This window comes from Podarcis liolepis (genome assembly GCF_965112155.1).
Source record: "Podarcis liolepis genome assembly, chromosome: 10".
In the NCBI taxonomy this organism is placed as follows: Eukaryota; Metazoa; Chordata; class Lepidosauria; order Squamata; family Lacertidae; genus Podarcis; species Podarcis liolepis.
Window position 1 is genome coordinate 34,910,099 of NC_139562.1, and position 27,701 is coordinate 34,937,799.

General features: G+C 41.7%; 2 protein-coding genes across 18 annotated transcripts in view; one reads left to right on the forward strand and one right to left on the reverse strand.

Annotated features, from left to right (window-relative positions):
• Positions 1 to 27,701, forward strand: part of IKBIP (IKBKB interacting protein) — a 427,064-nt gene that overhangs the window by 16,909 nt on the left and 382,454 nt on the right. The window lies entirely within an intron of this gene.
• Positions 4,717 to 25,727, reverse strand: TMPO (thymopoietin). Of its 16 annotated transcripts, none has more exons than XM_083462940.1 (9): positions 24,004 to 25,727; positions 15,535 to 15,661; positions 13,846 to 14,004; positions 11,677 to 11,777; positions 9,318 to 9,437; positions 9,121 to 9,216; positions 8,390 to 8,503; positions 7,464 to 7,558; positions 4,717 to 6,214 (listed from the first exon to the last, which is right to left on the reverse strand). In XM_083462940.1, the coding sequence occupies exons 1-9, from the start codon at positions 24,265 to 24,267 to the stop codon at positions 5,917 to 5,919; spliced, it is 1,374 nt and encodes a 457-aa protein (XP_083319066.1). In that variant the 5' UTR covers positions 24,268 to 25,727; the 3' UTR covers positions 4,717 to 5,916. The 16 variants fall into 16 exon arrangements, with proteins under 16 accessions (XP_083319066.1, XP_083319063.1, XP_083319055.1 ...); XM_083462937.1 differs by having other exon boundaries at positions 8,390 to 8,500; positions 9,097 to 9,216; positions 24,004 to 24,861; XM_083462929.1 differs by having other exon boundaries at positions 9,097 to 9,216; positions 24,004 to 24,861.

The window sequence follows — 27,701 nt, forward strand, 5'->3', positions numbered from 1 at the left end:
ACTGGCACCGTCTGGTTTAAACCCTAGAGGCGACCGTGAACTTAAGTAGTTGGTTGAAGGAGAAGGAGCAAGGTTACCTAGTTGGCAGCGCCCAGTTCGTGCGTGGTGGAAATTTTGTGAAAACTTCCACGTACTGAGATCTGCTCATTGGAGTTTACATTGCTTGTTCCTAGAGTGTTTCAGTGCTTTTCCGACTGATATCGTTTGAATTTTAATACCACCAATATTATTTTTAAAAATAATTTTTAGAAAAGACACACGCACACACCGCAATACTCCTGTTGCTCGAAAATTCGACGGCGCGTTGGTCAGTCGACTAACAAAAAACAAGACGTTTTGCAGTAATTTATGTTCTCAGGCACAACAATAAATATCTTAGTATAAGGTGGACCAGAGCTTTATCCACAAGAGTGCAGTACTATGCAACCAGATTGTGGCTATGAATTGGGTGGTTTAAATGGTAACCTGATTTAGAAAAAGGAAATCTTCAAGTTGTGCTTAACGGGCAAGTGTGTTTCTGCCAAAAGCTTTGGAAAGCAATGGACTACAAAAGGCCATTCCAGGGGGAGAGTATTTGAGGGGTCATAAATCCTGATAGCAGTGTAGTATTCAAAGATGAGTACTTGGAATTCATCTACCATCTGTCAACTACAACCCTTCACCTACAGCATAGATATATTGTTGCAAATCTGGGGTGACAGTTGTGGGGAGGCGAGGGAACCCATAACTGCTAGCTAGGGAATGTTAGAAATTAATAAATGGTAGAATTTAGATAATATTTGAAATAATGAAGAAAAGATGTCAGATGTTAGGAAATGACCTGGGGAGAAAGACCAGCATGGTGTAAATGCCAAACAGTGTCCAGTCATTGACCCTCTGCCTGCCCTCTGGGTAAATAGTGTGGAGGGGAAGGTTACAGGGGGTGTGATGTCACACAAGAAAAATGTGTCCTTTTGAAATCTAGAGGTTGCAAGAGAAGAACTCCATGAGTGGCTGTGAAGTCCAGAACCATCTTGGCAGGCTGGCACAGTGGCACCGAGATGGCTTGCAGGATGCCTTGGACTCCAATGCTGCACTGCTGTGAATAACAAGCCCCTCTTGAGATGTAATGCTCTGAACTCTCTCCAAAGTAGACCTAGGCGTAAATATGTGTACAATAAGCCATATTTCTTAAAGACTAGTCTCTGCTGTGCTTTGATTTCCTAATGGAAACATAACCCTGAGCACCTGGAATCTTGCTACTGCTTAGCAGAGATTGCGAGTGGTACACAACCTTTGTAACACTGGTGTCAGTAACAATATATTACAGTATATTATCTTAATATACCAGTCTTTGGTCCTTTTCTCTTCATAGTAGTCTGAAAGGTAGCAACTGGTCCGAGATCACTAAGTAACTGTCAAAAGTTTGGAATTTGAGGCTCTTCAGTCTATGCACTGGGCCAGACTTTCTCTGACCGATTACAGTGGTACCTCGGGTTAAGTACTTAATTCGTTCTGGAGGTCCGTACTTAACCTGAAACTGTTCTTAACCTGAAGCACCACTTTAGCTAATGGGGCCTCCTGCTGCCACCACGCTGCTGGAGCCAGATTTCTGTTCTTATCCTGAAGCAAAGTTCTTAACCTGAAGCACTGTTTCTGGCTTAGTGAAGTGTGTAACCTGAAGTGTATGTAACCTGAGGTACCACTGTAGAGTTGGCATAAGATTATTGAAGTTATGTATATAAATTGCTTTGAATACTCAAAATGCTACAGAAATCCCCTTATTTCCTTTTACTCAAATCAGCTTACAATATTGTAATGTCCACAGTACCAACTGAGGGTTTAGGACAGTATGCCCAGTCCAAATACATGAATTTTCCTTCAATTGTCATGTAAAACCCTTTCTTCTCAGCAACTTACTTCCAGTGTTACATCCTGTAGTTCAGAAAGTAGCATCATACCTCTCTTCAAGAGATCATACTGTTATCTTCCCAACATGCTGGAATGCGGTAACATTTATTGTGCACTGTGAAGAACTGATAGGCCAGCATGTAATTCTTATCTTTAGGTTTAAAATAGACTATCCTTACATGTCAATTGCAGTTCCATGCTTGGAAATATCAAATAGCAAGCCCAGTGCATATTTCATGTAAAGACCCCTAAGAAGAGGTGTTGACAAACCTATATACTTATTAATATTAATACTTGTCTTTTAATACTTTGCCCCAGTTACATAGGATTGTTGTGTGACAAGTAATATTGCTACCATTATAAAACTGTTGCTATCTAAAAAGATGCTATAATAGGGTATTACAGTGGTACCTTGGGTTAAGAACTTAATTCGTTCCGGAGGTCTGTTCTTAACCTGAAACGGTTCTTAACCTGAGGTACCACTTTAGCTAATGGGGCCTCCTGCTGCCGCCGCACCGCAATTTCTGTTCTCATCCTGAGGTAAAGTACTTAATCCGAGGTATTATTTCTGGGTTAGCAGTCTGTAACCTGAAGCGTCTGTAACCCGAGGTACCACTGTATAAATGTTCAGCTCATATGGCAAATGTGGCTATTTTGCAGCTAGTTCAGGCATACAGACACGTGTACCTGTCTTTTATTTTAATATTGAAGACCATATGAAGAAAAGTTACTAAGATATCCTGAAGCTGTCAGACAGAATGTCATGTCAGAACTACCTTTGTTATAGTGCTTTTTCTGGGGGGGTACGCATACCCCTAAACATTTTGAGAATCTAAGTTTGGCCTTATTGAGGGACAGTATTTCAATATAAGTAGGAAAATGAAAGTACCCCTAAACATTTTTTAAGAAAAAAAGCACTGGCAAGCATAAGGTTGCCTTAGGAGCTAGCATGCAAAAAGCACTTTAAAGTGCCATCTAGTGGCACTATTGTGTCACAGCACAGAGACCAAATTATTGCCACATTATCTTTTACATTATATTACGTTCTTTTGCATCTTAAAAAATGCTCAAGACCCAACCAACACTTTTCAGTACTTGCAATTACAAAACACTGCCAACAATTTAGTTGGTAAACATGGTCCTATTTCAGAACTTGTAGAATCTGAATCTGTTAACATTTAAAGACCCAACACAGATTATTAAATAAACAATATTATATTATCATTAATATTGACACAACAATTAGCACATCATTTCAAATAAAGGATCTTGGGCAATATGATCTGAATCAAACCAAAAGCATCGCCTTAAAATAAAGCTTGTTATGAATTCATTTTTCACATGTATGTATTAAACCACATATAGGAGATAATCTATGTTGAAAATGCAAAACAATGAATGGTGATATGCAGAATATTTTTCCTCTTGCCCAAATATATTTTGGACAACTGAAATAAGAGAAATTGAGAATATAACTGGATATGATCTACCCAGATCTGTTGGCAAGTTGCTATCTCCAAGAGCCTGCCTGGAATAGATTATATTCCAGTATAACCTACGGTTTTTTTAAATGACTTTAATGTGGTTTCCTTTGCAAAGAAGGGAGACTAACAGCATCATGAGAAAGATGCCAAAATAGTTACATGGACCACCTCAACAGAGGTAATGGCTCATGTGTTGGGCATAGGACATAGGAAGGCAAGACATGGTTAAGGGCTAGATCCAGGTTTTCTTGGATGAAACCAATTTTCTAGACTCATTTCAATTGAGGTTTAAGCCTGGAAATGTTGCCTGTTTTTGATGGGGCTATACTACCTCGGAAGGAGTACGTAAATTAGGGATGCTTCTGGATCCATCACTGTCACATGAGGCTCAATCTCTTCTATCTCTAAGTGGAAATGCCAAGTATCTGGAACCTTTTTCGTGTAAAATATAGAAATAACACTTGTCATTGACACATTCAACATTTCCCTATGAACCACCACAATTTAATTAAGGAAAAAATGTCAGTAATAAGCACACTAGTTCATAACCCATTTAGAATACAGTACTGTGCAGCTAACTCTGATCAGGCTGTAAGGCTACAGTTCAGAGCACAGGTAGGCTGCTTACATCTTAGTGACCAGTAGTTACAAGTAGCCTAACTCACTGGTCACTGAGATGTAAGCAGCCTACCTGTGCTCTGAACTGTAGCCTTACAGCCTGATCAGAGTTAGGTACGCTAAAGCCCTTCAAAACATTAGAACTACAGTGGTGCCTCGCAAGACGAAATTAATTCGTTCTGCGAGTTTTTTTCGTCTTGCGAAGCACCTCTTCAAGCAATGCACCCTGGTATTAACGGTTTTAAGAAAAAGGAAACAAACTTGCAAGACGTTTTCGTCTTGCGAAGCAAGCCCATAGGGAAATTCGTCTTGCGAAGCAACTCAAAAAACGAAAAACTCTTTCGTCTTGCGAGTTTTTCGTCTTGCAAGGCATTCGTCTTGCGAGGTACCACTGTAATAAGAATGCCTAAGAGTGTACTCCTATGGTCCAGAAGCAAGGGGATACTAGAGCTACCTTTCCATAGTCAGGCAGCCCTCGGATGACTCTCCAGAGATGTCAGAGAAAGGGTGAAGAGAGCAAAAATGAGCTGCATTTGGTCTAATGGGCATGCCCCTGGAAAGGAGGAAGGAGGGAATACAACCTTAGAGTTGGTATACTAATTTCTCCTATTGGATTCAATGGATTGCTCCATAAATGTGCCTCTCTATAGCATCAAGTAAGGTGAGGTAGTAAGATAATTTTACAACAAAAGTTAAGGTTAATGTTTGATTGTATTAATACCAATTTTTGATGAGACTAGAACATTAAAAATAAGTTTATTGCATTTTGTATAGAATATGCAGTAATATCAAGATCCCATATGTGCTGCAAATTGATACATTCACATTATATTTGTAATAACTCACACTTGAAATTAATTGAAGTTACTTGATTGGTAAATGCAACTGATAACAAATTATGGCAGACTAAATTTGTTGCATCCATCAGCAGAACCTTTAACCTTGGTTGATACATAATAGGTAACATAACAATGTCTTTTTAATGAAAGTATGAAATGTTTTGGAATATGAACATCCATGGTGGTTCAAACAAAATTCTAAGTTGGAAAAAAAAGAAATCTACACATAGAAGTCAATTTATCTACATAAAAATAGAGGTTTTTGCTTGAGAGCATAACCATTTTGTAATAAGACAGGAATTTTAAATCTGCAGTTAATGATTTAAGATTGTAATTATTCAGTAAAAAAGTAGTTTAGTTTATTTAATGTAAATTTTCTTTCACACGATTTTACTAATAAATATGTTTTGCTCCAAGGACACCTATTGCCAATTTGATCAGTGATATGACATTAAGCACTAAAGAAGAGAACTATTATTAAAAATAGAGAATAGGGTTAATTGGAGTTACTACAATTAAAACTAGGACAGATACAGAAATGTATACAATAGGTTTACATTTATTTATTAAAATGTTACAGTATTCTACAGAAAAAATGCTGGATTTTCCATTAAACTACAATACACTAAACTTAGCTGCACAGTTTCAACAAAATGCATCCAAAAATGCATTTCCCTTTATTATCTTAGCACTTCCCACCCCTAAAAACAATAGGCAATGTAGAGAAATTTTCAGTACTTTATCTTTTTAATATGAAATAAAAACATTAAAACACATCTTCACATTTTACTATCACTTTTGCCCTTGAGCTTGCAAAAACAAATATACAATCTCAAATGAATGTAATGATATCCACGTTAAAAAAATAAATCCTACAAGAAATTCCAGAGAGATCTAAAAATATTAATTATGGCACAAAGTGATCTCCTAATACTGAAAAAAGTTAGTGATGTCCACTTATACTGTCTTGTTTATTTCACTTTTCTGATGCCGCTATTATTTGTATGCAGTCGCTGAAATAGATGAAGGATGAAGACATCTCTACAGTTAAATAGGAGACCAAGTTGTGTGTGCCATACAAACACTCAATCTGTCTTTTCCTCCAGGCTACTATTACTATTAAGAAATTTGGAGAATGGATTTCCTTGGTTGGTTTCCATAGACTGATAGACCAAAAGTAAGAAGACTGAAATAAGAACAAAGAGCAGGATTTTTATCCACATAGGAATGGAACGTTTTTTAATTGTTGGTTTCTCTGGGTTGAGATCTGCTGTGGCAACATATTTGGGGATATATTTTGATGAATAGGTTTCCTCCAGCCGGAAGTCACTGTGCTCTATAGGTCGACCAGCAGCTCCCTTGATTGGTCTGCGGCAGGTAGCACTGTTAATTAATGAGAAGTAATTATATGTTTGTTTAAGGCTAAAATAGACCTCATTTTTAAAAGGCATTTGGGAGAGGATGAGATAGGCATTTAATGCTCTGAAGTTTTACAACTCTCCAGGGAACACAGACAAGTGTTTTGCCTCACCGAAACTATGGATTATGATAAAGGAAATACATTGAATGAGCTTCATGATGGATACTAAATGTAATATCCATCAAATTTATATTGTTTGTTAAGATACCTGTTCTTTGAATGCCAGACTTTCGACAAGCTAGCATGGGGGGGGGGGAGAATAGAAGATCTGCCCCCTTTCACCCCCTGTCCATCTTCAGAGCATGCATGCCACCCAATAAAAAGGCCTTCTTTTGAGACAGACAAGAAGTGTTCTCAGCATTCAATATTCCTCGTTTCAAGTACTAGTACTGTATAGGATTTTTATAGGCCTGCAACTTCTAAAGCAGACAACTTTAGGTCAAGTTACTCTGCAAGAAAACCTGCACAACCTGCCCAGACTCAGGACTATAACGCTAAGCAGAAGACCAAGGGAAGCTGGGTAAACCTGAGCAATGTGTTGTCCCCAACTTGGCTGTGTAAATCAGATAGTTCCATCCTTGGGAATTAAAATCTATGACATGGAGTTCTACCTAAGGAATATAATGAGATGGAGGATCTTAATCTTCCACAAAGTTAAGGGTATAATAGCTGCTTGAGAGACAAGGTGCAAAGCTCTGTGAAAGGCAACTAACTGTACTGTGTACCCTATTACTGAAGCTTCCCTCCTAGTCCTGTTGCAAATATTTTCTGTGATTTAGCAATATGGCGCAAATCATATGTTGCTTTAGAAGCAGTAAGTTCAGTATATTTACTTTAGCAGGTTATACTGCCTGCTAATTAAAGACTATTCCTATGATGGCTTTTGATCTGGATATCTCAAACAATCAGCCAAATCCTAGAACAAACAGTCTGTGGTTCTGGAAGTGACAAGTACCTTAACACATGATTTGCTTCTAAAAACACCAGTTTAAATGATATACAGCTTTGAAAGATCTAGGTTTTTCTAGTTGCTACTGATAAGCATGAAAGAACTGGAAAACGTATTTTTAATATTATAAAAAATAACACTCCTTTTAAGACTGGATTCGTAGAAATGTTATTGTAACAGAGTCAAATGCACTGAGTTGTGCTAACAAAGCCTAAAAAAGGCAGCCACTGCAAGCTTGAAACAATAATTACACCTGTAAATACCTAATTCCTGTAGGTGTTGATGCCTCATAATGGAACATTTCTTTAAGAATATCCCTGTCTGCTCTTCTTTCCTCTGTAGATGTTTTCTCCATGACCTGTAAAAAGTTAGACGAAGGGAGAATTAAAAAAAAAAAGCACAAGAAAGCTGTACTAGAGAAAGAAAAAGAAAGTGTGCATCACTGTGTGATTTGTAAAAGAATTTGGTAAGCAGAGTAAACTTTAAGAAGATTCTTGCATGGAGTTTAGCTGTTGATTAAAGTTTGGTTATTTTGGTCTCTTTGGCCATTTATTGTATCCAGGGATCTTCAGTACCATCCTTTTGTTCTTTCAACATGAAGTATAGTGTTATGTAATAAAGGCTACCTTGATAAAGGAAGACTTAAAAGGCACTGTCAGCACTTCTGTCCTAACTGAATTGTATGGCTATTGAATATAAGTAATTTTATGTTTATTTCCCATTTCCTCTTGGTGGAAAGTGAAAAACGCTGTCAGTACAGAATAATACTATTTTAAAAACAGTGAGCACATATTTGTAGTGAGATTTCAAATTCTCCTATTTGTTAGTAAGGTAATAATTGGCACATAAGAAGCTTTTAAAAGAAATAAAAAGCTACACAACAGAGATGAGTAGAAAAATAATTATTTTGTATCTATTCTGCTGACTTGGTTATATGAATTTTGTTTAAAATTTCACATTTGATGTAGTCAGTAAGAGTTATGTGATGAAATCTTAAGTTCTTAGGTATCCCTAAATTCCTGGTTGCCTCAAATATACAAAACATCACTCAGGAATACACTGTAAGCTAAAGTGAGAAAATAGTTCAGAATTAAGTTAGCATGACATTTCCAAGTTAAAAGCCAAATGCATATATGCAAGTGTACCCTCCTCCCCTTTCTATTCAACAATCTATGTTTAATTCATTTACTTCAGCTGACATCAATGGTTTCTTTGGTGTTCTTCTGGGCAACTCTGAGAAGTCACTGATTGACAGTATAGGATCTGCATGCTTGAAATTTCCAGGCACCCTATTGACAACCTGCTGAAATTCAAATTGTTCAGACTCAGAATTAACAAAAGAAACAGCAATAAAAATCTTAACCAACCAGGTAGCCTTACATATGAGAAGCCAGCCCTCAGAAATTGATTGCAGTGTTTTAAAAGAAAATTAGTGCATTCCAGATAGATACATTATAAGAAAAACAGCTAATCTATTATCTACAGGCATCACCCCCATGTACTTAAGCAAAAGGAAGAGCAGCTTTCAGAGGATTATATCCAACAGCATGTGAACAGATTTGCACAATGGGCACCCCTTTCCTGCACTCCACCCTTCTGCCCCTTGTGCCTCCCCAAATCTGCTCTGGAGGGTTCCCCAACCCTCTGGAGCAGATCTGGGGCCACATGAAGACATGCAGGGGAGAGGGAATCCATTCCATAAACAGTGTTCATTCTGCTGAAAGACAGATGTAGTTGGATACCAGCCAGAAAAATGTAATTCAATATTGCTCCTTCTGATTTACTTTGCATCAGACTTAAGCGCAACAGCACATTTCTTTTTTAAAGGAGCCCCCATTCCCCCTTTTTCCAAGCAGAAAGTGTTTTTCCAGGAGGAGGAAGATTATAGAATACCACCTCTTGCAAATTCAATATATTTACTAGGGTCTCGTTGCTTGAAGCCACTACAGTATCAGCTATAGGAGTACTCTTTGATATTACTGCATCATGTACAGGTAGCGGTACTGTAGTTTCAACCTGTTTGTTTAAAAAACAAAAACATAAAATAAGTGTACAATTGTCGCTAGGGCCCTGAGGAGGAAAATAAAAGTCTAGATTTCAAATTAGCCTTGCATCACCCTTTTTCTTGGTGTTCTTCTTGATACTCTTGCAGACTCCCTAGAAACTGCCTGCAGAAGTCCACTTTTTGAAGATCCACTTCTCCAGAATGTCTCAGTAACTCCATCCTGAGAATAGTTCTATTTAAGCATCAGACATGTTAGCAAGCATATGGGTGCTTAATATTTTCACCAGATGACCACTACCGAGTGCCCTAGTACTTGTATCAAGTTATAGAGAAACATTTAGGCGCCACACATGGGTCCTATCCTACGTTACTCTTTAAAATAGCACAGAAAACAGAAATAATTATTAGGGATAACCAACATGGGGTGAACTCTATGTGTTATGGAACTCCAGCTCCTGTCATCTGTGACCGCAGGTTCAGTGTGTGATCATATGGCCATAGTATCTTTTGATTAAGGCTGCCTACCTATCCACACCTACCTGGAAATAAGGCTCACAACCAATGATGGAGACATAATTACAGAAATGGAGTATTTTCACTTGGAAAAAGCACAGGGCTAGGTAAGCACCCACAGAAATAATACATTTTGATCCCAACATTGACAATGAAGGGGGAAACACAAGAAACTAGAAGTCTTCTAATTCCTACTTAAATATATAAATGCTTGAGAAATGTGGTTGTATTTAATTAATGGAAGCCAAAATAGCTATAGCTTGAAACTGGAAGCAACTGATTCTATTCCATTCTTGTGAATGGTCTCATAAACCTGGCAATATGATTCTAATGCCTGAATTGATGTATCACATCAGAGGTCAGGTTGTGCTTATTATAAAACTGATTTATACAGAAATATGCATTGTTCATAATTCCTTGAATGACAAGCTTTAAAACATACCAAGTTATTTTTTCTTTGATCACTGAAAAATATTTATTCCCATAATCCTTGGGTTTTTCCTGTATATTTGTGAATGCATTTGGATATTTTTCACGAGAATAAAAAAAATTCAGAAACATGCCATTAGTTTTAGGCATTCTACTTAGCAGGCTCATTTTTATAATATTTGATTAGTAGCAGTATTTTTATTATCAAAAGAAAAAGGCTAGTTGTAGTTTCACACAGATCTATTCCTTACGTGTTCTTAAGATGTATGAACATTCCAGACCTCATACAATTCACAATAGACACTGCTATGCTATGTAAGTATCAGCTCAGAAATAAGTCCCCATCAAGTTTAATGGGACTTACTTAGATAAGCTTGCCACATTTTTTCAAATACCTAGATGACCAGTAAAAAAAATAGTCTCTTAAATTATTTGTCAAAATCCAAAAAGTAGCAATTAGGCGCCTTCAGCACCGCTTTCTATGCCACATACCATAGAATCCTGGGAACTTGCGCAAAAGTATTCCTACATGCTAGATCAGAAACATTCAAATCCAGTTATCTGCAGGTCTTTCTGTTAAGAAATTTGGTGAAAGAACTGGCTCCTGCTAGGAATATACATTGCCAACTTATGAAAGAAGCATCACTGACCAATGTTAGCTGGTTAGCTGACTATATATGCGTCTCACAAGACACTCAATACAAATTGGCAATGCTGAACCAGAATGCACCACTCCTTTTTGATGGTGAGGGATAAGCTGTTTCAGCGATCCCTCCCCACTGCCAGGACTGACAGAATGTGTAACCATTCCATTATGTTCAGAAAGCTCTGATCCATCTCATCACCTATGATCCTTTAGGGGCTGATTTGCAGCCTGGTTGGCTGCTACTTTAGCACCCCTTTTTCATATAAAAGCCCCTCTTACTAGTAGTAAGTAAGTAGTAACAGTGATGCTGTCATGCAACCATTTCTTGCTCCACAGCAATAGCACTTAGGGGCAAATGAAGCTAGTTTACCCCTCTTCTGAAGATGCTTTGTTTACCCTCTATGGCTGTATGATGTTACTATTGGGAAAAAGAACACTTTTCAAAACAAAAATAGTCATGAAGCTTGTTGCCAAAAGCAGCGATTCGGGATGAAAAGAAAAGGCTGGGGGAGCAAATTTAGATAATGTTTTGGGAGCTCTCAAACACCCCCTCTTCCCAACAAAATGTTTTCCTTAAAGATTATAGACTGCCACACTTCCAATTATTTTCCAATTCCCATCTTTCAAAAATGTGCCATTTTTAATGTATTAAGGAAATAGACAAGAAACTTAATTCTATTTAGCATAATATAAGGCTTTATCATTTTGCTGCAGTCAGGAAAAATGATAGTTTCCACTGCTATACAGTACTGAATTGCCTATAGCCCCTTAAAAATAAGCAACTGTTAATCAGTGTATACAAGATGTACGTCAAATTTCTGAGGACACCCTCATTTTTATATGAGAATGGTATAAAACTGGTAAGAAACTGCTATAATGGTACCTGATTATGTTCAGCAATTTTTCTTTGTCTAACTGTAACTGAAGTCTTTGTCTTGCCCTTCAGTGGTTCTCGCTTCTCAAGTCTGAATTCTGTTTTCGGATCTGTGAATAAATGCCATCTATTAGTATTATTTTTCAGGTAAAAATGGCAATTTACAGAGATATTTTCCAAACACTACAAATTATGTTAAAGGTTAACGTGTGATCACGGGCTTGTGACAATTTCACCAGCTGTTTCAATTTATATTTTTCAAACAACAACCCCCTGAACTTAAGAATATCCAGAGGTGCCAACACCAGTAATCTGAGCTCCTCTAACACTTGTTCCCCATTTGGTGTAGGCTTCCTCCTTGGAATTTGAAATATTTGCAAACATTCTCAAAAGTATTTCAAGCAAGACTTGAAATTCCAAGCAATACATTTAACTTCTTAAAAGAAAAAGAAACAAACCACTACTGTCCTAAGATATATTTTACATTTTAAAACTGGTTTTAGGGACCAGTACAGCTTCTATAGTTTTATCTTCTGTTATCTAATATTTTACACTATTTGCTTAATATTGTTATGGTTTTTATGGTATACTTCAAACATGGTGTAAAGAAGTTGTGCAGGAGGCGGTATTGAAATAAAAGTAAAACAGAAATATCAATGCCAATGCAGCTGCTGGAAATAAGACTTCTCCAAACAACATGATCTGATTTCTTCTGAATGTGTAAGACCTGACACTAAGCAGCTGATGAGTTATTAGTTCAAATAAAGTATAAATTTTATTTCATCTGATGTGAACACAAGTTAGAAAGGACATCAGTCAACAAGTATGTGATCACAGTAAAGCAATTTATGTCTTTTCTTCATCTGTAACCTAGTACTATCTCTCTGGCAGTTGGTGACAGTTTGAATGGAGGAGCTAAAGTTGATTTTGAGAAGACTGATGGTACAGATACAAATCCATAAAAACAACCCATTCAGTGATTGGCAGAGTCTTCCAGAATATTACTGTTTCAGTAGTTGAGAATGTGAGACTATTAAGACTACTATAAATTAAGAAATACTGCATCTACATCTTCAGTATATATCATGGGAAGGCAAACTAAGGCCTGGGGCCCGGATCCGGCCCAATCGCCTTCTAAATCTGGTTCACGGACGGTCCAGGAATTAGCATGTTTTTACATGAGTAGAATTTGTCCATTTATTTAAAATGCATCTCTGGGTTATTTGTGGGGCATAGGAATTCATTCATTATTTTTTCAAAATATATTCTTACCCCCCTCCCCAAGGTCTGAGGGACAGTGGACCAGCCCCCTGCTGAAAAAGTTTGCTGACCCGTGGTATATATGTTTATTCAAAGCACACACTAACTATAGATATTGCCCCTATGGCAACAAATGATACTTAATGCTGAAATGGGCTTGGCCCTAAAATGTAAAGGTCAGGGTTATTCAGTCTAAATTTTCTCATATGCTAAACTAAGGACCTAACTGGGAAAAAGTCTTCATATGAAGTTAGTCTTAACTATTTGTCTCATTTAAAAAAACTGAAATTAGTATTTTCTGTAAAAAGAATTGTTAACACATTTAAAGATTCCTTTCCATTGCTCATTACTGTGCAGAATTTAAAAATTATTATAAACTGATCAAGTTCTAGTTTATTATTGGATAGAAACCCTAAATACATTTCTACGGAGTAAGCCTCAGTCAATACAGTGAGACATACTTCTCAGTAAATATGGGTAAATTGGGTTATTAAGAACATGGACATCATTTAAATAGTGAGACTACAGAAGGAGAGCCTGAAGTTTCCTAGAACTAGTGCACATATATCATTATCAATTTCTCATACAATTTCTGTGCCTAATTTCTCATACAAAGTGATATTTTCCATCATTCTTCTTCCTGCTTCCAACCTTGCATGACCAGGGTTGAGTCATAGGCATAGTAGTTTCTTCTCCTCCCTTATCCAAGTCTACTTATAGAATGCAGTATCCAACTCGAGAGTTCCTGTATTAAATTGAATATGAGGTCTCAAATGGGGCACTACCTTCTACATGTGGTAAGGAAAACGGTGACCAATAGAAAACAATCAAACCCAGGAACTACTTCTAATCTACTGTAAACTATTATCTTAACACCTTCCTTGTCAGCTATTCATATTTCTTTGGATTTATTTCTACCTTCTTCGTTGTCACTGTATTGATCCGAGTCATTATTTCCATTTTGTTTGTTGTTCTCTGCAGATGAAGAAACAATTGGTGCAGGTATGAAAGAACTTGGCTCTTGGCCCTGCTCTTTCAGCTTCAGTAATTTCTTCTCATACAGCTTCCTTGTAGTGGCTAGAGAAGAACAGGAAATTAGATATCTCAGAATAGACAAAAAGTTCTAGTTCCTATATGTGAGTTGATAAGAAACTCCATTTTCCCTACTGTGTTCAGTGAATCACCAAGATTAACAGACAGTGCACTGCAAGCTTTTAGGATTATTTCAACAGTTTTCTGTTAAGAAATCCCACAGCAGTAAAGGAAAGATCAGGCTAGTATCTGTCAAGTAAGAGCTTTTTTTTTTAAAAAAAAAGGGTGCCAATGTAAAATGAACTAATAAACCTGGGGAACCTTTATATGAATCAAGGTGGCAAAATGTAGGAACCTTTGAGGATAGCCAAAACAATCACAAAACAAAATTGAAAACCCTCAGTTAACATAAAGTAAACAAGTAAACAAGGCCACATTTTATTGCTGAATGTTTTTAGGTTCAAGACTGTTTCTTGAATTATGTGATTATGAAATGACAGATGAGGAAGCTTGATGGATTCGTTTGAGGATGTGAAAGAAACACTTTCATGGAGTTAAGAATGCAAAATCCAGGAAGGGGTGAGGGAACAAGGGGCATACAAACACGTTGGTGGGCCTCTCAGGGCCAAACAATGCATTACAACAAATACACTTACTGAAGTGTGCTGAAGCTGGCCACTTTTATTGTGACAGAAAAGCGGCAATCCAGGGCCCTAAATCATCCTGCATTAAAGTTCTGTGCCTATTTCCCATCAGCAATCCCCACCCCTACCTACGGTGCTATTTGCCCCTGAATATGAGGTAAATAGCAGCAGAGGGTTTTTTCTTGGGCGGGGGCAAGTTCAGCAGAGAACTGTGGCCTTGGCACAAAATTAAGCCAGATTATAGAAGTATTATTTGTTCATATATACAAAGTGTAACATCAACAAAGGTTCAAATCTGGAAGAGGGGCAAGGCCCATAAACACATCTTACAAAACAAAGCCCATAAACACATCTTAAGTCTGTCATGTTTCCAAACAGTCAGTGAGATAACAGCTTAGGTACATCCAACGAAGTACTAGTAGCAGTTTTTCAAATTCTAAATTGCTATCTGCAACAGTAACTTCATGGTTGCACCACCTTTATGCAAACCTTCTCATTTCCCATGTGGAGAGTCGTTATTTATACCAGGGATGGGTGGCCTAGATATTGCTGAACCAGAATTCCCATCACCCATGATCACTTGCAATATTGGCTGGGGCTGATGGGAGTTGGAAACTATCAATGTTTGCAGGGCCACAGGTTTATATGACTCAAGAACAGCTTCTGCTTGTATCCTGCTAATCAGCATTATGCAAAATGATTTGAGGTGCTAAATTACTGAGTGTATGGACAATTATTATGGACTTGTGCACTTTGCAAGCATCCAAGTTAATGGCAGACATTGTAGCACTGACTAAAGGAAATGCTATTTCTGCCAGGCTGGAGGGGCTGGGCAATTACTAATGTTGATGAAGTGAACACCACCAAGCACGTGATTATTATTTTGATTTAAAAAACACTATTAATGAGATACTACAGCGTATTAGCTTACCCACAATAGGACCTGGATTCACACCATATCTCAGAAGCTGATCTTTGAGTTCTTCATTACTGAGATCTGTTACATCTATATCATCCTGCTCTTCTGGCCTCGGTTTGTCAGTCTTCTTTGTTGCCTTCTGGGAAGAGATAGCCAAAGTGTTAACTGCATCGAAGAACTAGGTTATTAAGTGTGTAAATACACAATAATATAAGCATGAGGAGCAATACCACCAGAGCAATTCAGATTCCATCTTAAGTGTTCCTGTGTACTGATATTTTGGAGTTGAATTGAAAAGAAGGCAACTTCCCTATATAGTTAATCCTCTTAATGCTGTGAAAAAATATGCTACCACCTTCTTCATGCCCTTCCCATTACTAAGAACAGTTTGCACCACCAGCTAACAATTCCCAGGCCTTGATGGAGTTTTGCTTTTTAAAAATCAGGCTATGTCACTTCCTTTTGGCCTATGTTACTTCAACATTTCTACACTGTCACTAAAGCATGAACTGTGTGCAACAAATCAAAACCCTATTTACAGTGGTACCTCGGGTTAAGTACTTAATTCGTTCCTGAGGTCCGTTCTTAATCTGAAACTGTTCTTAACCTGAAGCACCACTTTAGCTAATGGGGCCTCCTGCTGCCGCCAGAGCACGATTTCTGTTCTCATCCTGAAGCAAAGTTATTAACCCGAGGTACTATTTCTGGGTTAGCAGAGTCTGTAACCTGAAGCGTATGTGACCCGAGGTACCACTGTATTGTCTTTCCCAATTATGCTACTCTAAAGACCTTCCAGGGAACAGCATAACTTTGGATATGTTTGGTTCTTTTGTCTCTATAAAAATAACACAATACCAATACATAGCTCTGGAAGGCTGGGGGACCCTCTATAGCAGATTTTTAGAGTATGCAGAGCAGGAGAAAAAACAGGAGTCCTGTTGCACAGTATTGGATAAAACCCCCAGTTTCTAACTTTTCACTATCACATAGTCTATTTAACGATTCACATATGGAATGCCATAAAATCTTCATTACAAAATAGCCAAGGGAAGAAAATTGAAGCACATTTCTGCAAATGCATTCCTATATTCTGGAACAGCCTCAAGTAATTAGCATAGCCTCCTTGTGGATCCATGGCAACCCACAAACAGAGAACAAGTATTGTTAGTAAATATTATAGAAATCTGATAATATATTTGGTCCATTGAGATTAACACATTTCACAATCTTATAACGGGGAAAATAAAGTAGCAACATGGGACAAGTATAAAAGTTTGCTTTCCAGGAAATTCTTCCAATCATTCCTAAAACAGACTTTACACACTATGTGTAAGAATTTAGAAACAGAAGTGTTCTCCATTAATAAAAATCACAGCCAGAAAGGCCCAGCCAAAAGTCTTTCTACTGAAATAGAATCAGCTACGTCGCAAGTGCTACTGATGGCACACATTTTGGCACAAGCATTTTATACACACAAAATTGTTCAACCATTTAAACTTTAACATTTATCCCTGTAATCTATGACTGCATGTCAAACAAATTTGTGCTAGGGATTTAGCAGACCTGAAGGATAGGAGGACAAAATTAGGCCTCAATTGTAAAAATGAAATTAAGCACACATTAAGTTAAGCAAAAAGCTTAAGAACCAATCAAGATAGGCTGATACTGAAGTACTTTAAACTCCTTATTCAGTATTTGGGGTGCAAGACCCTTCTGCTTTTAATGACAATTTCTGAAAAGAAAATAATCATTGCTTTATCACAGGGATAGAGAACCTGTGGTCCTCCAGATGTTGTTCAACTACAACACCTACCCGCCCTGATCACTGCTCATCTGGCTAGGGTGGGAATTCAGGGTCCAACAATATCTGGAGCCACAACTAAATATTTAGCTGTATTGCAGGAGCCTGGACTAGATGACCCTCATCATCCCTTGCAACTTTACAATTCCATGATTCTTTGAAATACAGTAGTGCCCCGCAAGACGAATGCCTCGCAAGACAAAAAACTCGCTAGACGAAAGGTTTTTTCGTCCGCGATTTGCCTCGCAAGACGAATTCCCCTATGGGCTTGCTTCGCAAGACGAAAGCCCATAGGGAAATCTCCGGGGACCTCTTTTAAATGCTAGCGGTGGGGAGCAAAGCCTTTCCCCCCCCTCCGGCCTTCAGAAGAGGTCCAGGAAGGCTGGCGGGGACCAAAAGGCTTTGCTCCCCAGGGCCAGCATTTTAAAAGCAGTCCGGGATAGCAGGGAAGCGCTTCCTGCTATCCCGGACGGCTTTTGAAGGCAGGAGAGATCCGCGAAGCCTGGGCGCGCTGCGCGCAGGCTTCGGGATGCCGGCAAGTCTCCGCCAGCAGCGGCAGAGCTGCCGCTGCTGGCAGAGAGATCCGCGAAGCCTGGGCGCGCTGCGCACAGGCTTCGGGATGCCGGCAAGTCTCCGCCAGCAGCGGCAGAGCTGCCGCTGCTGGCAGAGAGATCCGCGAAGCCTGGGCGCGCTGCGCACAGGCTTCGGGATGCCGGCAAGTCTCCGCCAGCAGCGGCAGAGCTGCCGCTGCTGGCAGAGAGATCCGCGAAGCCTGGGCGCGCTGCGCACAGGCTTCGGGATGCCGGCAAGTCTCCGCCAGCAGCGGCAGAGCTGCCGCTGCTGGCAGAGAGATCCGCGAAGCCTGGGCGCGCTGCGCACAGGCTTCGGGATGCCGGCAAGTCTCCGCCAGCAGCGGCAGAGCAGCCGCTGCTGGCAGAGAGATCCGCTGGGAAGGAATCCCTTGGACCCCCGCCGGACTTCAAAAGAGCTTCGGGAAGTCCAGCGGGGGGCCAAGGGATTCCCTCCCAGCCGCCCGCATTTAAAAGCATTCCGGGCAAAGCAGCGAAGTGCGCTGCTTTCCCCGGAGTGCTTTTAAACGTGGGCGGCTGGGAAGGAATCCCTTGGACCCCCGCCGGACTTCAAAAGAGCTTCGGGAAGTCCAGCGGGGGGCCAAGGGATTCCCTCCCAGCCGCCCGCATTTAAAAGCGCTCGGGGGAACACCCGCCCCCGCCGCCCCACTTCGGAAAGCTGTTCCGAAGTGGGGGGGGGGCGGGGACACCTGGCCCCGCCGCCCCACTTCGGAAAGCTGTTCCGAAGTGGGGCGGGCAGGCGGGGACACCCGCCCCCGCCGCCCCACTTCGGAAAGCTGTTCCGAAGTGGGGCGGGGGGGGCGGGGACACCTGGCCCCGCCGCCCCACTTCGGAAAGCTGTTCCGAAGTGGGGCGGGGGGGGGCGGGGACACCTGGCCCCGCCGCCCCACTTCGGAAAGCTGTTCCGAAGTGGGGCGGGGGGGGCGGGGACACCTGGCCCCGCCGCCCCACTTCGGAAAGCTGTTCCGAAGTGGGGCGGGCAGGCGGGGACACCCGCCCCCGCCGCCCCACTTCGGAAAGCTGTTCCGAAGTGGGGCGGGGGGGGCGGGGACACCTGGCCCCGCCGCCCCACTTCGGAAAGCTGTTCCGAAGTGGGGCGGGCAGGTGGGGACACCCGCCCCCGCCGCCCCACTTCGGAAAGCTGTTCCGAAGTGGGGCGGGCAGGTGGGGACACCCGCCCCCGCCGCCCCACTTCGGAAAGCTGTTCCGAAGTGGGGCGGGGGGCGGGGACACCTGGCCCCGCCGCCCCACTTCGGAAAGCTGTTCCGAAGTGGGGCGGGGGGCGGGGACACCTGGCCCCGCCGCCCCACTTCGGAAAGCTGTTCCAAAGTGGGGGGGTGGCGGGGACACCCGGCCCCGCCGCCCCACTTCGGAAAGCTGTTCCGAAGTGGGGCGGGCAGGCGGGGACACCTTCTGAAGGCGGGCAGGGGGCGAAAGTCTTTGTCCCCCCTGCCTGCCTTCCCAGGGGCTTTTAAATCGCCCCGGACAGCGGAGAAGTCCTCCGCTGTCCGGAGCGATTTTAAAATGCCGCTCGCCTGTCCCCCCCCCCCCAGCCTTCAGAAGAGGTCCGGGGACAGACTGTCCCCGGACCTGGTCTGAAGGTGGTTTCCCTAGGAACGCATTAATTGATTTTCAATGCATTCCTATGGGAAACCGTGCATCGCAAGACGAAAAAACCGCAAGACGAAGAGAATTGCGGAACGAATTAATTTCGTCTTGCGAGGCACCACTGTAATTTCAAGCGGAGGATAGAACTTCTAGCAGTTGCATACATAGCCAGTAGGAGGCATCAAAGTCAGCAGAACATACTTTTACTTTCCTCAGTAGAACATCTCTTGCAGTACCAAATGGGAAAAGCTGCATATAGAGAAGCACTGAACAGATAACCCAGTGGAGAAAAATACAAAACAGTTTAAAGGCAGGGTGATTACAAGACCTCCAGAGAAATAACAGAAGATGAGTTGCCAGCAAGATGACAATTTATCATGCAAAATTGAGGTTGTGTCTGAAAACAAAGTGGAAACCAATATGCATGTGGACTACATAAATATCTATTTGAAAGGTAGGTTGGCCTTTAAGTTGCTTCAGCATGACTTAAAGACAACAACCAACTGGCTAACATAAAAATGAACTTGTAACCAGGTTGGCTACCCACAAATACCAGCAAAGGTTCTCATCAATCGGTCATTTTTGTTTCACTATCCTGCTAAAGGAGTTGAAATTAAGTAGAATACTGTTACAGATGTACTCCATTTGCCCATTATTTCTCCTCAGCTCTATTACATATAGTATAGTAATAATAGCTATAACATATTAACATCAAAATTGCTTTAGGCAAAGTATATATTCTATATATTCAAGAGAAACTTCAAGTATGCAGATAAAAAAATTGTTAAATATATTTTTAATAGTTATTTTAAAAAGCCCTATGAGGACTGAGTGTAGTCACTTCTGTCCACTGTTGAAGGCAGTTGAGTCAGGAAAAAGGAGTGAAATGAACAAGATCAACCCTAAAATAGCTTATACCCTAAGTTCTCTTCCAGAACACTAATTCATATCCTGGGGGAGGAAGAATTAAGAGTCAGAGAATGACTACATTAAGGGGTATGCATCCCCTAATTCATTCCACATAGTCTAGAATGATATGAACTACTACAGACTATTTAATAAGGGTGGCATGGAGGAAAAGTGTTCACTTATCCTAATTAACTCACTCTCCAGACCTCTATCAACTATGAATGACACAGGCTTCAACAACTTATGTCCTCCTAGAGAAGTGTAAACATGTGTATTCTTTCACTCCAACCCTCCTTTAACTCTCCCATACAGCAGAGAACAGATAATAGCTGCTTCTCACACAGTGCCACTCAAGATTAGCTCTCCTCCTCAGCTAGTGCTGAAGCTCACTAACAGGGAAAGGGTTGTCAAAATAGTATTCTCTGGGTGTTACTGGACTACACTTCCCATCAGCCCTAGCCAGCACAGGGATACAGAAAATTGTAATCCAACAGCATCTGAAGGGAACCACACTGGCAACTCCTACGACAGGGCAATTGCACTATTGGGTTAGTCTGCAGAGGATAAGGAATCTGTGCACCTAGTTCCATGAACAAGTCTCCGTTGTGCTGGTGGAATGGGAAGCAGAGTTCTCAATTGTTTATGCTCTTCAATTCATCACTGCATCACAAATTTCCCCCCACGACTGGAAAAACAAAAGCCTAGTTTAATATTGATTTTGTACTGTTCACATTTAATGGTGCACATAGTTAATTGCACCTACCTTCTACACCTCAACTCAAATCAATTTAACATTTATTAACCCAAGGAAGCTGCATCACATTGTAACAAAACAAGTCTCATGGCACACTGAAGACTAACAAATTTTATTAACTAAACTTTCATAATTATACATTAATTTTAAGTACTGTACGTCTACATTTTTCTTAAAATCCAAATAATATGAGGGAAATATATGCTACCAAGTTGTGATGTTTTGAAATATTCCAAATAAAATATTCCAGTAACACAATGTCAAAGTAACACTTTTTACTAAGTAAAATTTATTAATTCCCTTCCCCACCCTCAAATCAATTACTGAGTTTCTTTACTTTGGGCTATTGGAAAATTTATCCAATATTCAAACACATTTTGATTTACATTTTTTCCAATTAAAAATTTGAGAAAGCCCTCATTACTCTTTTGAAAATTTATTTAATGAATTGTACATTTAACAGCCTTGGATAAGTGAAAGGTGGAAAAACCCAACTGGTTTACCATGGAAACTTAGCCAAGGCAAAGTCAGCTACCCTTTTAAATACAAGGTCTTGCTGATTCACATTTCATACTTTCTTCTTAATTACCTGACTGACCTAAGGTCTCATGCAAAGCAGACTTTCAAATAAAAAGTATTATTTGTTGTTTATTTTATTCTGTGGAGAACGCAGATGCCTTTAAAAGAAATGAACTGCATATTTTTTCTAAGCATTAGCTGGATAGATTATTCATGATTTTAAATAAGTCACTGATAGGCCTATTGTGAAAGTCACTCCATCAAATTAGCAACTGTAAAGCAAATTTCTGTGTAGTGGAATTCTATACATTTATATAGTCGTACCTCGGAGGTCGAACGGAATCTGTTCCGAAAGTCCATTCGACTTCCAAAGCATTCAGAAACCAAGGCGTGGCTTCCAACTGGCTGCAGGAAGCTCCTGCAGCCAATTGGAACCCGCGTCGGACGTTCGTGCTCCAAAAATGTTTGCAAACCGCAACACTCACTTCTGGGTTTGCAGTGTTCAGGAGCCAAAACGTTCAACTCGCAAGGCATTTACCTTCTGAGGTATGGCTGTATATTAATAAACCCAGGTGAGTATGTAAATATGATTTATTGCCATTGTTATTTGATTTTTCAGATTGTTTTATTATGAAGCACATATTTTATGTGCTTGCTCTTGGATTGATTTGAATGAAAAGCAGGTTACCTAAGTAAAAATATGTTTAGATTTGGAACTTTTTCCTCTGAAGATACAAGAGTTACTTTGTTTCTAGTATTGCAAACATAATAATGAATGTTTGTTATACACTGTAGCCATCCACAGAAGCAAAGGACACTTCCAGATAAATGGTTCAGTGTCTCAGAAACAAATGATCCGCAGGCACAAGCACCACATCAAGCATTTTGGAGTGGTTGTCCCAAACTTTCTGGTTAGTATTCCTTTTCTGGAGGTGCACTTGCAACTTTAAATTGGGTTTGCCAATATTTTCATTGCTGAAATTGCTACACAGGATTGCCCTAAAAGCAAAATCCATGAGGCATCGTTCCAAAGAATGATTAAGACGGGGGGATTTTAAACAAAAACACAGATGGAAGTTGCTAAAATCCATAATTTCATTTTCTACATTAGGCAGAAATTTCTAGCTACACTTTCCTCTGCTCTTTCTTGTAGGTTTCAGAGGAGAGCTCAAGCAGGGTCAACATTTATGTGCCCTTTAAATATCAGGTCAACTCTCTGAGGTGCTTCAACAGAAGTTTGGTCACCTAATATTTCCATATCTGCACAGCTCCTTCAACTTAGCTGTTCAGTACTCCAAAAGTCACTACTCTTTGACACCAAACACCTGTTATTTGAAACTGAATCCCTGCCTGAAAACTTTCAAGTCACGACAAGATGCAGAATCTTGCAACACGTTATTTTATGGCTATGTTCATTAAATTGCCTTTTAGAAGACTGTTTTTAAAGAGGCAGGGGAAGATTACTTGGAACCAAGAATGCCTCTGATCGATTATGCAGAAGGAGCAAAAAAATAGTCAAAGAAGTTCAGCCATAAAAGTGCAGACCAGCTTTAAATAAACAAGCTTAAAGGGGATTTTACAAAGGCAACCACTTTTACTGTCCCGAACCTCACATTCATGCCCAGTGCAACATGGAAGTAGGTTTGTGTGCTCAAGGAAACGCACTCTTGTCGCGAAAGTGCTGCTAAGGATGACAACGTGGGTCGCCAGGGGCCTAGCTCGGATTTTTCACGTGGAGAAGAAGGGGCCTGGTGTAGTACAGGGCGCGGAGCCAAGGCCCACCACGTGCCTTGCTAGCGACAAGTTATGCAGAAGTGAAACCCTTCTTGCGCCTGGCAGGGCGCCCGCTAAGTTCAAACTCCTTTTAGGAGAGCTCTTCGCAACCCTCCTTATAGAAAGAGCGGTCTGCAGCGCCAGAGGAGGGCGGCAGGTGACAGCTTTTTGGGCGGGGGGAATCAGAGGGCAGCCCAGGTCAGAGGGCCCATCTTTGGCCATTCCGGTCGCGTTTTGCCACTAGAGGTTGGAGAGGCACCTTTCAGCTTACCAAGCGCCCCCTTCCCCCCGCAGACTTCCTGCCTGCCAACCTGCTTGCGCCAAAGCAGTTTCTATCCACGCGCAGCCATCATCTCTCTCTCTCCGCGCGCGCGCCCCGCCCGCCCGTGAGGAAACATGGCGCCGCCCCCTGTGAGAGAAAGCGGGAAAACTCCGCCGCCCCCTCAGCGCTCGAAGGCCGCTTTCCAGGCTCGTAATCTGCTCTGGCGCCAGATAACGGCCACGGGGAGGAGGGCGGCGCGGCTTACCCGGCCCACGGCGACGGTCGCGGCGCCATCTCCGCCGATTCTGTTCCTGGCGACGACCGGGCTGGGCTCCTGCTCCTCTTCGCTGGAGAAGTCGGGCTGCGCCTGGGCTCCCGGCGCGTTCCTCGAGGTGAGGTGCTGGAGGTAGAGCTGCACATACACGTCCTTGCGCTGCTCGCCGCCCGGCAGGCTCACATTGTTGGCGATCAGCTCGCTCTTCAGCTTCTCCTTGGTGAGCACCGACGGGTCCGCCAGGAACTCGGGCATCGCCAGGCTCGGGCTCTTGTCGCCGCCCTCCCAGGAGACAGCGAGAGAGAAGGAACCGCCAACAAAGAGGGGAAGGAGGAGGAGGAGGAGGGTGGCGGGAGGGAGGAAGGAGAGGAGGAAGAGGAGGGGCGGGATGGAGAGAGAGAGGGACGAACAGCCTTACTTAACGCACCCAACTCCCGCACAGCGCGAACGCCCCCTCCTTCGCCCGCCCGCCAATAAAGCGCGCCGGCATTGGTCGGCGCAATCACAGAGCCGCGCTGTGATTGGCTGCGCGGCGGAGAGGATCTGCGCGCGTGTTCCCCTCGGAGTCGGTACTTTGCGCGAGCTCCCTGTCGCGCAGTTTAAATTCGAGTCAGGCGGGAGCGGCGGAGAGCGCGGCCCGAACGCTTCTCCCGCGACGGGGAGCTTCGATTGTCGAGGGGCGGGGCTTGTTCAGTAAAGGAGGCAGACGCGGGCAGTGATGTGTCGTTACTTTCCCGCTCACTAACATAGGGAGAGAAGGGAAAGTAACCAAGTTGTTTCTACCGGGGTCGACCCTGGACGGGACCGGGATTGGGGAAGCGGGGTCTGTAGGCGGAGAACTGGTGAGGCGCCCATTGTGAGGAGAGAAAGTGCCTTTGTTTACTACATCAGCTCCTCGAGGGCCTTGTGATTCTGTTAATAATAATAATAATAATAATAATAATAATAGCTATTTAAACATGAAGTGTTATTCTCCCGTGCGCTGCTGTATTCCCCTTTGATCGTCTTGCCCCGGAGAAGCGGCCCGGGTGTCACGCGAACAAGCTTTCGGCCGGATTTGTTGCGCAACGCACGAAGCCACCTCGCAACTCGCCCAGTTTGTTAATTCCACTTGCGCAAGGCAGATTTTAAAAGTACTCGCTGGGCGACAAGTTGTTTTATTACGTAAAAGGAACAATTGGGTTTGGCACTGGTTGCATGATCAAAGGTTTTCTTAAAAAAACGTAGGTTGTGATAATTGCTAGTAATTTTACAGATAATTCCTGTAAAAGCTGAACTGCCAACAATATTAAAAACTTTGTTTTGAAATCACCTGCATACGCACCATGTTTTAGCACTAATTAAATAAGTGTTAAAAATCAGTCTGACCAGTGTAGAAAACTGCAAGGAGGTACTGTTCTGGTGTAGTAGAACTTGTAAGATTTTCTTGCAAGGAACTTTTTCTTTAACCATCCACATGGGTGTAGCCAGGATTTTTGTTAGAGGGGGACAAGCTTTTATGGGGGGGGGGCAGAACTTCAGATTTGTATTGATTTCTATTGATTTGGGGGACAGCTGTCCCCTCTGCGCTACACCCATGGCCATCCATGGCTGGAATTATATTTTCATCTACCTAGTGTCTTAGGCCAGATTGTCTTTTTATATTTTTATATTTATTACTTTTTCATGTAATCCATCTTAAGTACATTACACATTATTTTTGTTTTGTTTTTAACTTCCCATATCACTTCATAAGATGTAGCTCAGATCTCGTTACTGCCCATTTGTTTTTAACAATGCATAAAATTAAACCTACAAATATCAAATTCTTGTTTTTCTGTTGCTAAGGATATAAATCCATCTTGTATTACCAAAGAATTAAAATATTTACTTAGGAATCCAAAAAGGGTTTCCACTTTTCTACAAACACCTTATCGTTAGAGTCTTAGTCTGGCAGTTAGTTTTGCCATTTCAGTATATGGTGGTACCTTGGTTTACGAACTTAACCGCTCCAGAAGTCTGTTCTTAAACCAAAGTGTTCTTAAACCAAGGCATGCTTTCCCATAGCAGCAGGGGACTCAATTTACAAATGGAACACACTCAACAGGAAGCGAAACATGTTCTTATTCCAAGGCAAAGTTCACAAACCAAAACACCTACTTCTGGGTTTGCTGCGTTCTTAATCCAAGTTGTTTATAAACTAAGCTGTTCTTAAACCAAGGTACCACTGTAGTCCATTAATTCATTAAAATTAGGCCAGTATGTCAATAGCCCTCTTCATCCTGTGTATGTCCCCACTCCAGTTTAAGAAGAAATATGTGAACTTCCCCAACTATTGATAATAAATAGATTCTATAGTGCTGTGTAGACACTTAAGGGCTAGTTTCCCCTCCATTCCTGACTCAATTCATGAAGGCCCAGAGTTCACAAACCGCAGTGACCTTCTGGCAAGCTCTGTGGTTGCTGCATAAGCCACTCCACAATGTGCCAATCAATGCATTTCTGTAGGTCATATATGGTTGGGGCTTTGAGCTGCTGATTTTCTAGTCTGCAGTAAGTAAAAGCTGGTTTTTTGCAATCACTGTCACTACAGGCAAATGGGAGAAATGAAGGGGAGCAGAGGTGCTGAAAACATACATAAAAGTTTCCTGATGAGGGATTCCAGCAAAGGGGAAAAAACAGTTGTGGGGTTTCCTGTGTAATTTTTAGGAAAACACAGTTGCACATCAATTGTCACTGAAGAGTAGCTGCTGTAAGGAGATGCTTAAAACAAAACTGTAGAAGCAGGGAAGTGAGGGGAGCAAGTAGTTGCAGGTTTCTGGGACTATTGCTTAAAAATTCTGGATGCCATTCCAATATTTGCACTTTCACTGCACTTCAGAAACAATCACATAGAGAAGGTAGAGTAGAACACATGCTAGGTGGGGAGTTTTAGATATGGGAGAGCATTCAAACAAGCAACTGCAGTCTTAAATGTTTTAATCTTGGAAAGGTCCACTACATCCTTTTTCTTTAACCTAGATCAGTTCCTCACCAAACAATCTGATAGCTGAGGTGGTATGGATACCACTGGGTGTATATTTTCTGTTGGTGTGTGTTTTATAGGGTGATATTGCAAAATCCCCAGTTGCATCACATTTTAACATAATACCAGCATGAGGAAAGCTACAATGTCAGCACATTCACATTCTTTCCAAGAATATCTTCAGTTTCCTCATACTATCTTCTGTTCATAAATTTATTGTTCTAGCCCAGGGGTCAGCAAACTTTTTCAGCAGAGGGCTGGTCCACTGTCCCTCAGCCCTTTGGGGGGGGGCAGACTATATTTTGCGGGGGGAAATGATGCAAGAGAACCACAAGCCCTGGTGGCTGTTTACCTGTGTCTTGCGAGTGGCAGGGGCTGGCAGCGACGGAGGGACGATGAGCAGCACGTGAAAGGGCTCGAGAGAGGGGCTGCTTAAAATGGCGACCGCTCGAGCGCTGCTGCTGCTGCTGCTGCTGCTGCTGCTGCTGGCACCAACAAAGCCCAGGCCCCTTCCTCCTTTAGGCAGGGCGGGGAGAAGCTGGGAAGGAGGAGGCACCGCCATGTGAAGGAGAGGGGGGAAGAGGGAAAGAACACGCACACTGGTGAGCCACGCAGTGATTCCCGGACCATCCGCGGGCCGGATCCAGAAGGCAGTTGGGCCTCATCCGGCCTGCGGTCCTTAGTT